Source organism: Mus musculus, chromosome 7 (assembly GCF_000001635.26).
Source record: "Mus musculus strain C57BL/6J chromosome 7, GRCm38.p6 C57BL/6J".
NCBI classification, from domain to species: domain Eukaryota; kingdom Metazoa; phylum Chordata; class Mammalia; order Rodentia; family Muridae; genus Mus; species Mus musculus.
In genome coordinates, this window is record NC_000073.6 from 6,382,613 (window position 1) to 6,397,102 (window position 14,490).

General features: G+C 46.4%; 1 protein-coding gene across 5 annotated transcripts; it reads left to right on the forward strand.

Annotated features, from left to right (window-relative positions):
• The first annotated feature begins 593 nt into the window (after positions 1-593).
• Zfp28 (zinc finger protein 28) lies at positions 594-14,025 on the forward strand. Of its 5 annotated transcripts, none has more exons than NM_175247.3 (7): positions 706-989; positions 1,563-1,654; positions 6,821-6,947; positions 7,142-7,237; positions 7,788-7,948; positions 9,570-9,684; positions 10,755-14,025. In NM_175247.3, exons 1-7 carry the CDS (start codon positions 782-784, stop codon positions 12,431-12,433), a joined length of 2,478 nt encoding a protein of 825 aa, NP_780456.2. In that variant the 5' UTR covers positions 706-781; the 3' UTR covers positions 12,434-14,025. The 5 variants fall into 5 exon arrangements, with proteins under 5 accessions (XP_030098252.1, NP_780456.2, XP_030098250.1 ...); XM_030242390.1 differs by adding an exon at positions 1,733-1,779 and having other exon boundaries at positions 820-989; positions 7,788-9,684; positions 10,755-12,605; XM_030242391.1 differs by adding an exon at positions 9,982-10,101 and having other exon boundaries at positions 820-989; positions 7,788-9,684; positions 10,755-12,605.
• The last annotated feature ends 465 nt before the right edge of the window (positions 14,026-14,490 follow it).

The following is a 14,490-nucleotide window of genomic DNA, read 5'->3' on the forward strand; positions in this document are numbered from 1 at the left end:
TTCCCCGTTTCTCTGTGTAGCCCTGACTGTCCTGGAACTCGCTCTGCAGATCAGGTTGGTCTCGAATTCTGAGATCCGGCTGTCTCTTACTCCCGGGCACTGCGATTAAAGGCAAGAGTGAACATATTAAAGAGGCACCGCAGAAGAAAACCTGGGGAAACCTGCAGACCTAAAACTTGGTAGTACATACAGAGGGGCATTTTGAACACTAGGCACTAAAGTCGAGGTGGTCTAGTGGAGAGGTGAAGATTGCAATGGCAGCAACTGAATCCCAAACTGAAAAGTACATGCAACCAGAACCACTGTGGACTTGCCAAAAGCCCGCATTGCCCCAGCCCAATTCACAGCATCCTCCAACTCCCCTTCCTCCAAACAACCTCAAATCGCGCGCCACTAGCCCTGCCGCTGCACTCGTACGCTCCAATTGTCACCAGGACTCCCAGAAGCCTCTGAGGAACTGTTTTGAATTTCGCGGGACTCGTGTTTCCGGCAGGGTCCCGCGGTTCTCCCACAGGGTCTTGTAAAAACCAGCTGGGCTCTAAAGGATTTCTCCGCTGGGGACTACACTTCCCAGGGGGCCTTGTGCTCAAGCAAAGTCCACTTCCGGTGCGTTCCGGAGGAACTGCCTGAGGGTCCGATCTTTTAGGGCGGGGTTGGGCAGGGCGAGGGCGTGGCTGGCGAGGGCGTGGCGGGCGTGGGTGTTGCCGGGGGTGTGTCCCTGAGCAGCGGCCTTGAAGGGTGTCTGCAGCCTGGCTAGGAGAGCGTGCGCCCCTCGCGTGACATGCAGGGAATGGCGAGTGTAGTGTCATGCGAACCCTGGGCCCTCCTGGGGCGTGGCGCCCTCTGCACAAAGGCCAGGCCTGGTGGAGGTCCGGCGGCGGGGACTGTAGTTGCTCCTGGGAGCCCCGACCGGGGAAGGCCGCGCTCCAGGAACAGCCTGGCCTCCCAGGATCAGCAAGGAGCAGTGACCTCGGGGACCGCGCACAAAGGTGAGTGTCATGTTTCTGGGCTGAGTGGACAAAGATGAATCTATTCTGGGTGTGAAGGAAGGGTAAGGTCCGATGGTTCTCGAGGCCTTGGTGCTGGAGATGGTGTCTCTGGGCGCGTGATTGTGATGGTTAAATAACCAATCCTCGAAAGCTCAACTTGAGGCAGAGAAGTCAGGCAGAGGTGCTGGAGGGACGTTGACAACTACAGGGTCAACTTAGTTTAGACTTGTATCCATGTCAATGCTTCAAGAAATGAAACTCCCAGTGCGACAAGAGATGGCTTAGCCATTGTACTTGTTCCTCTTGCAGAGGTTCCTAGCACCCACATAGTGAGTCACAACCATCCCTAACTCCTATTGCAGGGGATAGAACATTCTCCTCTGAACTTTGTGGGCATCAGGCACACACACGTGGTGCACATATATTCATGCAAGTAAGACGAGAAAAGAGACAACCTGATTCCACATCCTACCCTGTCCTTACTCCCGCACAGGGTAATAAGGGTTTGGCATCTCTGCTCATGCACGGTGTAGTCTCGTGTAGATTTGGTGTCTAGTCCTTCCTTTCCTCCAGCTCTGTTTTCCAGAGATACCAACTTCCTCCAGGAGATAAACCGCAAACAGGAAGCTGCCCCTACAGGGACTAGACATAAAGCCAAGTCGCAGGTGAGTCACATTTCCTCTTTGCTTCCTGAAACAGTCTTGCCTTTTCAATACTTAATGGTGTTTATTTTCTGTGAAAAGTTTTCAGTTTAAGAGACCTGTCCTGGGTGCTGTTTCTTCCTACTCCGGTGAGTGATGGGCTACAGGGCTAGCTTCAAACTGATTCTCTTTCCTTTTCATCCCAACTGTTCCTTCTTGGTTGAAGAAATGATTCATCCCTTTCATTGTCCCATTTATCTCAGAAGGGTTTTTTTGTTTGTTTGTCTTTTGTTTTGGATAAGGTCTATCTACATAGCTCTGGCTGCCCTGCAACTCACTATGTACACTATATAGACTAGGCTGGTCTTGAACTCACAGAACTCTGCCTGCCTCTTATGAGTGCAGGAATTAAAGGTGTTTCCCATCATATTCTTCTGATTCTTATGTTCAGAAACGCTGCAGTGCTTCCACCTGGTTTCTATGATGCTCACCTTGGAGGAGAAATATATTGTGGTTAAGGCTTGCTTAGGGGGTTGAAGAGAGGGTTCAGTGGGCAAGAGTACTTCCTCTGGAAGCACAAGGACCTGAGTTTGAATCCCAAGTGCCTGTGTAAGAAGGGAAGTATGTTCCTGTAGACTGGAATTTCCAAGCAGAGGCAGATACATTTATAGAGCTCTCTGGTCAAGTCAGCTTAGTCAAAAATGTAAACTTCTAATTCAGTGGGAAAACCTGTCTCAAAGCAGTAATGCAAGGAGCTCAGCATTCTGGTTATGACAAGAACACAGGAAGCTGGACACTCATATACAACACACACACCCCCCACAATTTTTAACTGGGCTGGTGGGATGGCTCAGAAGTAAACTACTTGCTGCCAGTCCGGACAACCTGAGTGTGATTTCCAGGAGCCTCATGGAGGAGGGAGAGAGCCTGAGAAGTTTTCCTCTGACATTCACACACGTGCCTGGACACACATACAAATACACACATATAAATGTAATGGGATTTATAAAACTAATTTTAAATTGAAAAACATTTCTTGATCTCAAGGAGCCCACAACAGAAAAATTCACAGAAAGTCAAGGCATCGTGCAAGAGTCCAGTTTCCCTACCTTGGGTCTGGGATGCCCTCTGTCTTATTCCTTTGATTTTGAGACAGGGGCTCACTATGCAGTCTTGACAAACCAGGGACTTGCTATGTGGACAGCTTTGAACTCATGGAGATCTTTTTGCCTCTGCCTTCCGAAGGCTAGAATTATCCTTATGCGTTGATCTCGTGGCTCTGTGTTTCTGTGATGTGTGTGTCTACTCCTTTCTCTTCTGAATGCCAGAGAGTTCATTGCTGGTCAGATCTTGCTGCTCTTTTCTCAGAAGTCCACAAGGTGTCCTTGAAGAAAGGCCCCATCCCCAAAGGGACTGAGCAGATGTCTCAGACATGGTTCCTCATTGTATCTCTGACTTCTGCCTCTCACCTTCATTCTCTTTGTTTCTGGAAAGTTGCCTTCACATTTCATGATCAGAGCCTTTAAAATCTCAAATATTGGAGCTGGAGAGATAGGTCTGTGTTTAAGAGTGCTTGCTGCTATATCAGAGGACCAAACTTTGGAACTCAACACGGAAGTCAGGCCGCTGACAGCTGTCTGTACCTGTAGCTCTAGAGGATCTGATGCAGACTTCTGGCTTCTGCAGGCACAGGGCATGTGTGTACACACACACACACGGAGGAGGAGAGAACATGAATGTAAACGAAAAAGGGAGGAAGGATGGTATGGTGTGGGGGCATGGTCTGTTGTCTCAGGCACTCAGGATGCTGCAATATGTAGTCTCAGTAGCACCTTGAGCCTAGGAGTTTGAGATAAGCTAGGCATCAGAGTGAGATTTTTGTTTCAAGAAGGAAAATAAAGCTGGGCAGTGGTGGCACACACCTTTAATCCCAGCACTGGGGAGGCAGAGGCAGGTGGATTTCTGAGTTTGAGGCCAGCCTGGTCTACAGAGTGAGTTCCAGGACAGCCAGGGCTATACAGAGAAACTCTGTATCTACCCCCCCCCCCCCCACACACACACACAAAAGAAGGAAAAGAAAAGTAAACATTGCCAGTTACAAGAAAACATCCTGCTGCTTTTTTTCTCCCTTGGGAGTCATGCAATTCTATTCTCCTTGATGGTGACAAGGTAGTAACAAATGCCAGACACACTGAACGTATTTGTCCCATTGGCCCACTTAAAAGTGGCTCACAACCATCCATAACAAGATCTGACTCCCTCTTCTGGTGTGTCTGAAGACAGCTACAGTGTACTTACATATAATAATAAATAAATCTTTAAAAAAAGTGATTAAAAAAAAACAACCTGTTTTAGGATGAGCTTTATAACCTGAAAGTTTCCCATCCCCCCATTTTTAAAAAAAAATTCTCTTTAAAAACTATAAAATTATTCTGTTGTGGTGCCACTTAACATGTAAACAATATTGCTGTATACACAATGTGGCTTTTCATATTCCCCCCAAAATAGGCCATCATCTTCTCTCATTCTCTCATTCTCATTTCTAAAAACAGATTTTTAAAAACATAAAGATGACTTGGTTTGCTTAGTAAAACATATCTGCAAAGTATCTGAAGATCTGAAGGAAAAAAATTAAGTACAGTATTGATCATCCAGAGTCATGAAGTTGGAGCTCTAGGACTGGGGCCTGTGAAAAGCCTCGGGGAGACCGTGTGAGAATGAATCCCTGTACAAAAAGTCAGCTGTAGTCTGAGCACCAGGATCTTTCTTGCTTGCTCTCTCTATTTTGAAAGAGAGTATCTTTTATTTACTCTTTGTCCATTCTCGGTGTGTAAAAAATGTACCTTGAAGATAGCCTCCTCACCCCCTCCCCCACACTCACAGCTTTTCCTTTTTGTGTGTGAACATCCTGCTGTATCCCGCTGTATCCAGTTAGTGCAGTCTGCTGGCATGGGACTGCTCTTGTTGGCAGTCAGTTCTGTTCTTTGTAACAGGATGCTACAACAGGCAGGATGTTGAGAGCCAAGAAGCATCCATTTTAGGCTAGGTTCTTGCGTGCGCGCTGCAACAGGACTGGCCAGCAGTAGCAACGCTGCAACAGGACTGGCCAGCAGTAGCAACGCTGCAACAGGACTGGCCAGCAGTAGCAACGCTGCAACAGGACTGGCCAGCAGTAGCAACGCTGCAACAGGACTGGCCAGCAGTAGCAACGCTGCAACAGGATCCTTCTGCACACATTTATTGGGAGAGCTTGATTGCAGAGGCGAAGAGACTCTGAGCCCAGAACTGGTGCTGCTTATATAGGCCTAGGAGAGGCGTGTCTCACACCCGGATTGGTTGTGCACTAAGCCTCATTTGCATGTTCCTCATCTGATTGGCTACTCTCTCTTTGTACCTCACAGACCCTCATTATCATACCTCATTTGCATGTCTCACATCTGATTGGTTATATTCCCAAAGCCTCATTATTATGCCCGGGCCAGGCAGTGTCTTTGCAAAAAACTTTACTGCATATGTACACATTGGTTGTTTGTCCAAACTTAAGCGTGGTGGCCAGCAGTAGTCAGTGCCACTCTGCAACGGCACATGTGGCTTCCCACACTAAGTGCCTCAGACCCACATGCTAGGTTATGGTTTGCTCATGCCCACAGAGCAATTTTCAGCTCTCCAAGTGTTGCCAGGTGAGGTATACTGACTGCATCAGCTCTTTTCAGTCTCCAGCTAAGGAGATTTTCCCATCTGGGGTTTACTAACATTGGAGTTGGGAGGTAGCTCAGTGGGTAAAGTGTTTTCTGGGCAAGCACAAGCACCCGAGTTCACTCCAACACCCATATTTTTTTTAAAGACAGAACATGATTGAGGAAGAGATACACAGCATTGACCCCTGACCTACATGCACACACACACACACACACACACACACACACACACACACACACACACAGATAATCACTTAAGAACCATTAGGTTCTGTCTTTCCATGATTTAGATCATGCCTTCAGGTTAAAGTTATGATGGTGCTTCATTCATCGACTGACATTCTATGGGAGCTTTGGTTTATACTATACAGACCTTCCCGCAAGAGCTCAGGTGTTGGTCATTGAACAGTGAGGAATACTCAGATCGGAAGGCCGAAAAGATTGGCTTATCTATCCTTCTTTCTGGTCTTTTATTTTGAGGCAGGATCTTGAGGTGTGTGTGTGTGTGTGTGTGTGTGTGTGTGTGTGTGTATGAGTGTATGTCACATTGGCTTTAAACTTGGAATCCTTCTGTTTCTGGCTCCCAAGTACTGGGATTACAGGCCTGCACCACCATGCTAGCACCTAAACACATTATATTAATTTAAATGCGTAGTGACTTAAGTTAATTAATTTAATATAGAGTGGATAGTGGTTTTCATTCTGACTGCACACTCATATTTTAAGTAGGTTGCTCTTGTTTCATCTTAATGACCCTCCAGTGGAAATGACAGGCAATCGCAATCCTCAGACCCTCGCTGAGGGATGATCTGTTCGGATCTTTTGAGGGCCTGTCCTGGACTCTTTCCCGGTCCTTGTGCTGTTCCAGGATACACATGTGTCACAAGGTCAAGGCGGGCTCTAAGAACCTGGAGTGCTCAGGAAAACTCAGCTTTCATTATGTATTGTTAGAAATGGATGACAAGTTTTCTTATGTGAATTACATGCCTGTGTTGGCTAATTTTATGTCAGCACAAACTGTAGTCATCTGAGAGGAGGGAATCTCAAGAAAATGTCTCCATTGATCAGGCTGTTTGCAAGCCTATAGGGTATTTTCACGACCCACTGATCAATGGTGGAGGGCCCAGTTCACTGTGGGTGGAGTCACTCCTGGGTAGGTGGTTCTAGGTTCTATAAGAAAACTGAGTGAGCCAGTGAGCAGTAACCCTCCATGGCCCCTGCATCAGCTCCTGATTCTTGAGTTCCTGTCTTGCTTCAGTTCCTGTTACACTACAGTGTGGAAGTGTAAACCAAATAAACCCTTTCCCCCCAACTTGCTTTTGGTCACGGTGTTTCATCACAGCAATAGTAACCTTAACTAAGACGCTCGCTCTCCAAATTCGTTTCCCTCCCTAGGGACTAGGATGGGGACTTGAACCCAGGGTGGGAGGACACAGTTTATTTAAGAACCCTCTGGTGACCTGTGATCGTGAGCACATTTTTGTCATTTCAGGGCTTGGTGACCTTTGGGGATGTGGCTGTAGTTTTCTCCCAGGAGGAGTGGGAATGGCTCAACTCTGAGCAGAGGAGTCTGTACTGGAAGGTGATGCTGGACAACTACAGGAACCTAGCATCCCTGGGTGAGGGAATCCGCACTCCTGCCCCTACCTTGCCCCATCCATGCCTGTGGTAGTGGAACCTTCCATTTATTCTCCCCCGATCCCTGTAGCGCCCTCTTATGTTGATCTAAGGGGACTGCATCCAGGTCAGGACTCCCCAACATGATCATATTCTGGTTTTCTTTCTTTTTTCCCCGTTTTTCTTCTGGATCCAGGACTTTGTGCTTCTCAGCCAGATATGATCACCTCGTTGGAACAAGGAAGGGATCCCTGGATGATGAAAAGGAAGATGAGAAAAGGCCAGCACCTGGGTGAGTGTGAGGAAGTGGGGCAGCATGACTGCTGCCAGCCCAGCTCATTCCCTCAGACTCAGAATCTCCCCGTCCTCTCTCTCCTCTCCAGCATGGCTCCAGGCCCTCTGCAGATCATTTGCTTCTCTCTGCATGCCTCCTTTCCCTGTCAGTCTTACCGAGTCATCTTTGTTATTTATTTATTTATTTAGTGTCTATATAACTTAGTTTTATGTATGTGGGTGCTTTGCCTGTGCATGTCTGGACACTGCGGCGCATGCATGCCTGATGCCTGCAAAGGGTAGAAGAGGACAGCAGATCTTCTGGAGTTGGAGTTACAATTGTGAGCCACCATTCAGGTGTTGGGAATTGAACTCAGGTCCTCTGGAAGAGCAGCAAGTCCTCTTTACAGCTGAGCCATCTCTCTAGCCCTTTATTTATTCATTTATTTTTAAGAATTATCTTGTGTGTATGGGTATTTTGCCAGCATGTGTATCTGTGCACCACATGTTCACCCCCACCCCTCATGCAACACATAATGCGGGCTGTTTGCTTTGTTAATATCTTTTAGACTTGAAGGCCATGCAGGAGACCAAGGAGTTCCCTCCAAAGGACTTAAGTGAGGAGACATTATTCCTGGCAGTGCTAAGAAAACAGCTCCTGCCCCATAGACCTAAGTGCTCCATGGTACGGGCAGCCTGGGAGGGTGGTGCAGTGTTCACGACACACAGGGTAAGTTGGCATGTGTTTATGTGTGTGTACCTGTGTATGTTTAGGTTTAGATGAATATACCAATGTCTGTGTTTATATGTATGCCACAAGTCAGAGGCTAACGTCTGAGACACAGAGGTTAAGTTGGGGATAAACTTGAGGCAGTGTTTATGACTCCTTGGAGAGTAGAGACATTTCTACTTGAACACACTATTTCCTGTGGAGGGGTTGTGACAGAGGAGCAAAGAGTTATGGTAGTAACTCGAATCATACAGTAGAAGTGTGGGGTGAGTCACAAACATGCCATTCAGGTGTCTGATGTTTGACTTAGAACGGATGTCTGAAAGCTGTGAACAGGATCTCAGTAGCCCCCAGTTCCTCTCTGCTGGGAGAATTCCTTCCCTGAGAAGATACAGGTATCTAACCCTCTTTATAAGGTCCTAAGGACCGAATGTCTAGTTAGGTTTCTATCGCTATGATACAATACCATGACCAAAAGCAACTTGGGGAAAATGTTTTATTTCATATAACGGCTTGTCCAGGGAAGTCAGGGCAGAAACTCAAGCAAGGCAAGGAATCTAGAGGCAGGAGCTGATGCAGAGACTATAGCGGAGTGCTGCTTACTGGCTTGCTCCCATGGCCTTTTATATCCCCAAGTTTCTGGTATATAATATCCCGTGTTTTTATATCTAGGACCACAGGTCTAGGGGTGGCACCAATCACAATGGGCTGGGCCTTCCCACATTCATCACTAATTAAGAAAATATCCTACAGGCTTGCCTGTAGGCCTTTCTGGTAGGATTATTTCCTCAACTGAGGTTCTCTGCTCTCAAATGACTCTAGCCTGTATCAACTCGACATAAAGCTAGCCAGCACATAAATGTATGGTTCCACCAAAGTTCATCCAGGGGGACTAATGCGTTTTATTGGGTTTTCTTGCAGAGCATAGGTCAGGGGATGCTGGGAGAAGTGTGGGTGATCTCAAAATGGCTGCATCAGAAAGTCTTCACCCATTGTGAACAGTGACTCCTCCACCGTGGCGTGAATGGAGTCCCCTTTTAATAAGCCTCCCCAGCCTGTATGCTCTCTGACCATGGTGCAGTTAGGGCAGAACTGCATTCAGGTGTCTGGGAGAAGGGGCTGGAATCTCAGGTGAGGGTCCTGTGGCCCTCTCCCACCTCTTTAAGAGAGTGTCACCAGTACACAGGTTGCTCTTTTGTTTGTTTGTTTTTGGCTTTTTGTTTGTTTTTGTTTTGTTTTGTTTTCTGTATAGCCCTGGCTGTCCTGGAACTCACTCTGTAGACCAGGCTGGCCTCAAACTCAGAAATCCACCTGCCTCTGCCTTTCAAGTGCTGGGACTAAAGGCATGCACTGCCACTGCCTGGCTCACAAGTTGTTCTTGCTGGTCTCATGTAAGCAGACACAGCTGATCTGATGAAGACAGCAAAGTGTTTTTCTAGAGGACCCCACTCTGTGACCCTCCCCACCCCCACTGCCACATGCACACATCCAAAATAAGGCCATTCACAATCTACCTTTAACCTCAATTGCTCAAGTAACACTAACTGCCGTTTACAGTGTATGGACATAGTCCACCCTTCTCTGGCCACCCAGGTTCATCAGTATGTTTATACCTTTTTAGGGCTTGAAGACCAACTCAGGTCTGGCTAGAGACAGTCCTGCACAGCTTGTGTCAGCTCAGAGGAGTTTCTGTAAGAGTGTGACTTGGGAGAACTGTGGTGACCGGGGCTCCGTAGGTAAGGCCTGTTCCCTCCCAGGTCTGAGTCGTATCTTTAGGAGCCCTTACTTTTTGGTTTTATTTGTTTAATGATTATTTTAAAGCGTGTAAGTGTGTGGGTACACGCGAGTGCGTGCTTGTGCGCGTGCACAGTTGCCTGTGGAGATCAGAACAGGGCATTAGATCCCCTGGAGCTGCAGTTACAGGTTATTTTGCACTGCCTGATACAAGCTCTGAGAACCAAACCCAGACCCTCTGCAGGAGAAGTGCTGTGTTTGCGGGGGGTCCTCCTCCCTCTCTCTGATTCTTCTTGCAGTCACAGTTGTTTTCAAGGTCAGGAAGCTGCGTACTCAGTTTCACAGTGACCAGAGTGTAAGCAAACACTGTCGTTTTCAACGTCAGGAAGCTGCGTACTCAGTTTCACAGTGACAAGAGTGTAAGCAAACACTGTCTTTTACTCCTTCAGTCAGGACTCTGCGTTTCTGAAACACATTTTGTCTCTACTGGGGCAGGGGAGGGAGCCCTCAGTGGTGCAGAGGCAGCCAGCACTAGCACCCAGCTTGTCGGCAGGCTGTGTGCAGAGGGTGTGGTGACGTCACTGTAGCTCTGACCCTGCTGTGAGTCCTCACCACACTTGCCAGGTCGTGCAGGTCTAGAGAGGGAATCACACTCTTAGATTTCAGACCCCTCTTCCTTTCTGCCTTCTTCTAACAGCTCATTTCCCTGTAGTTTTCTTCTTATTCTTACCACTCGGTGCTTGTCAGCCTTCCAGTTTAAATGTTAAATGACCTGTTGGTTTCATATTCATATTCTCTCTCTCTCTCTCTCTCTCTCTCTCTCTCTCTCTCTCTCTGTGTGTGTGTGTGTGTGTCTCCCTCTCTGACTCTCTCTGTCTCTCTTTCTCTCTCTGTGTAGTGTCAAGTTTGGAATTTTTGACTCAAGTATTGCAGGGAAACAAAAATGTTATTCCGAGTGGCTCCTTCGTGCCAGCAAGACAGGGCAGACAGAGGTTATATTTCAAGCAGATGGAAGCAGATATCTTCCTCTTGATACATAATAAAGGAGATGTGTTTTCTTGGTCTATTTCAGGCCAGCAGTCTGTACAGGAAGCCCAGGATCTGCTTCCAAGGCAGGACTCACATGCTGAACGGGTAACAGGCAGAACTTGGAGCACTAAACTTGAGTGCTCCACTTTCAGAGATCAGGATTCTGAGTGTACGTTTGAAAGGAATGAGCAAGAGACAGTCACTCCGAACAGAGCCTTCTCAGAGGGGAGAGATGGTATGTGTATCGAATCTGGAAGATGGTTTCATTTGAACAGTTCAGACGAGAGAAGTCATAACTGTGACTCAGGTAAAAGTTTCTCCTCAAATCCAGTAGTTGTAAAGGAAACCGGAATCTGTTCAGGAAAAAAACTTTTCCAATGTAATGAATGTAAGAAAACTTTCACCCAGAGCTCCTCCCTTACCGTTCACCAGAGAATTCATACTGGAGAGAAGCCCTATAAATGCAATCAGTGTGGGAAGGCCTTCAGTGACGGGTCCTCCTTCGCACGGCACCAGAGGTGCCATACAGGCAAGAAGCCGTACGAGTGCCCGGAGTGTGGCAAAGCTTTCATACAGAACACCTCGCTCGTTCGTCACTGGAGGTACTATCACACTGGGGAGAAACCCTTCGATTGCATCGACTGTGGGAAAGCCTTCAGTGACCACATAGGGCTTAATCAACACAGGAGGATTCACACTGGAGAGAAACCATACACGTGTGAAGTGTGTCACAAATCCTTTAGGTACGGCTCATCCCTCACTGTGCACCAAAGGATTCATACTGGAGAGAAACCGTACGAGTGTGAGATTTGCAGAAAAGCCTTCAGCCACCATGCATCCCTCACTCAGCATCAACGAGTGCATTCTGGAGAAAAGCCTTTTAAATGTAAAGAGTGTGGGAAAGCTTTTAGGCAGAATATACACCTTGCTAGTCACTGGAGGATCCATACCGGGGAGAAGCCCTTTGAGTGTGGGGAATGTGGGAAATCTTTCAGCATCAGCTCACAGCTTGCCACGCATCAGAGAATTCATACAGGAGAGAAGCCTTACGAATGTAAGGTTTGTAGGAAAGCATTTACACAGAAGGCTCACCTTGCACAACATCAGAAGACTCATACGGGGGAGAAGCCATACGAGTGCAAGGAATGTGGCAAGGCCTTCAGCCAGACCACTCACCTCATTCAACACCAGAGGGTTCATACTGGAGAGAAGCCCTATAAATGCCTGGAATGTGGGAAGGCCTTTGGTGATAACTCATCCTGTACTCAACATCGGAGACTTCACACCGGCCAGAGGCCTTACGAGTGTGTGGAGTGTGGGAAGACATTCAAGACCAAGTCGTCCCTTATCTGTCATCGTAGATGTCACACGGGAGAGAAACCTTATGAGTGCAGTGCATGTGGTAAAGCCTTTAGCCACCGGCAGTCCCTTAGTGTACATCAGAGAATTCATTCGGGGAAGAAACCGTATGAATGTAAGGAATGTCGGAAAACCTTCATCCAGATTGGACACCTTAACCAACATAAGAGAGTCCATACCGGGGAGAGAACGTACAACTACAAGAAGGGCAGGAGGGCCTTCAGGCAGACTGCACACTTTGCTCACCATCAGCAGATTCATTCCGGAAAGTCACCTGCTCACCACTCTTTGCCTTCCACATCGAATCCTGTGGATCTCTTCTCCAAATTCGTCTGGAATCCATCCTCACTGCCATCATCATAACCTCAGAGCCTCGACATTTCCACCACGCTCGTTTACCAGCTCGTCTCTCTCTCCCTTTGTTCATTCTTGTCCCTTATGAGTCCTTCATGTTACAACCAGGTTGGATTATTTTTGGAGTGTAAATGTAATTAATTTGCTCATATAAAGCTTATATTCACTGGTTAATGCCTGAGATGTGTTTAGCACAGTGCCCGATTCATACCAAGTACTCAGCAAACTTGGGTCTTTTGAAAGTGGAAAATGCATTCTAATCAGCTCTGATGGAAACAATGCAATAGAATGAGGCTCGGCGCAACCAGCGTTTAGAGCAGGAAGGGAGTTCTCTGAGTTGGTGATGAGGCTTCCTTCTTTTTCTTGAAAACTTGGTTCTAAGCCAAGGGTATGGTGCGCTCACCTGCAATCCTAGAGTTCATGGATTCAAGGCCAGCTCTAGGCAACTTAGTGAGACCCTATCTCAAAATCAAAACAAAACAGCTGATCCTATAGTGCTGAACTGTATCATGGCTTTGGATTTGAACTGCATGATTATAAGGTAAGCGCTCTTAGTGAGGAGCTTACACTGTACACTTGGCAATAGCCTTAAAGGATAGTCAGCCTAAGTGTATGTAGGCTACTTGGAACAAATCAATCAAAATAATTGGGAAAATGCAAGGTTTTATACCCAGGAAGTTAAATCTCCCAACAAATAAAACTGAAGGATTTGATCTATAGAAAGTCACGGGTTTGTGAATGCATTCTTGGTAAACTTCTAAAGAAGTGTTAACTCTGGGGTAAACTGAGCTACAGTAGAGGGCAGCAAACTAACTTGCAGTCAGACTCTCACTGATTCCTTTTGGAGGGCCCATAATTTAAATTTATGAAGATATGTTTATGTGGTTTTAAATTGGACGAATATTTTCAACATAATTATGTGAAATTTACATCTCAGTGAAGTATTGGCATGAAGGCACAAGTTTACTTACATACTTTTTGTGGTGCTTCTGTCTACAAAGGGAAAGTTGTCCTGTGATGAAGACCATTTGACTCAGAGAGGAAAAAAAGACAATACCTGACTCTTTATGGAGAATGTTTGCTTAACTGTGCAAAAACAGTTGTCCTGTTTTTGTAAATAGAGTTTTATTGAGCCACACCCAGGCACTGGTTTACCAAACCCTTTGGTTAGTTGTTTACAGTGGCAGAATTGAGTAGCTGCACTGGAGACTTTCTGACCCTATAGAGACACAAATACTTAGAGCTGAAGAGTAGAGGAGAGTGTACAAAGGTTTCTAACCCCTCCCACCGCAATAATAAGCCCTGACCAAAAAACAAACTAAACCAAACAAGCCATACAACAACAAAACCCCCAAGAATATTAGGCCAATGCAATGACTCAGCAGGTAAAGGTACCTCTTGCCAATCCTGATGACCCGAATTTAATCCTTGCAATTCAGGTGGTAGAAGGAGAGAACTAATTCAGGAGAGTCCTCCAAACTTCACACAAGTGCTATCACATGCGTACCCCAAACACATACAGTAGATATTTAAAATACAGCTTATAAATCAATTTATGAAGAGATGAAAATATTAAATGAAATAAAGTCTATAAAAGAGAAGTATATGTAGAAGTATTATTAAAATGTTTATAAGTTATCTTTCCAAAAACAGAGTCTCATGAAAGATATGTGGCCAACTTCAGGAAACAATTAGGCAAAAACATAAAGGATTAGTTTTTTAGAAAGATCTGTTTATTTGTTTATTGATCGATTTATTTCGAGGCAGGGTCTTTCTTTGTAGTCTTGGCTGTCCTGGAACTTGCTATGTAGACTAGGCTATCTTTGAATTCACTGTCTCTGCCTCCCAAGTACTGTGATTAAAGGTATGCACCACCAGGCATGGTTTTGTGTGTGTGTGTGTGTGTGTGTGTGTGTGTGTGTGAGAGAGGGGGGGGGGAGAGAGGGAGAGAACCACGTGTATTTGTGTACCCTCAGAGGCGTGTGTGTGTGTGTGTGTGTGTGTGTGTGTGAGAGAGAGAGAGAGGGGGGGGGGAGAGAACCACGTGTATTTGTGTTGTGTACCCT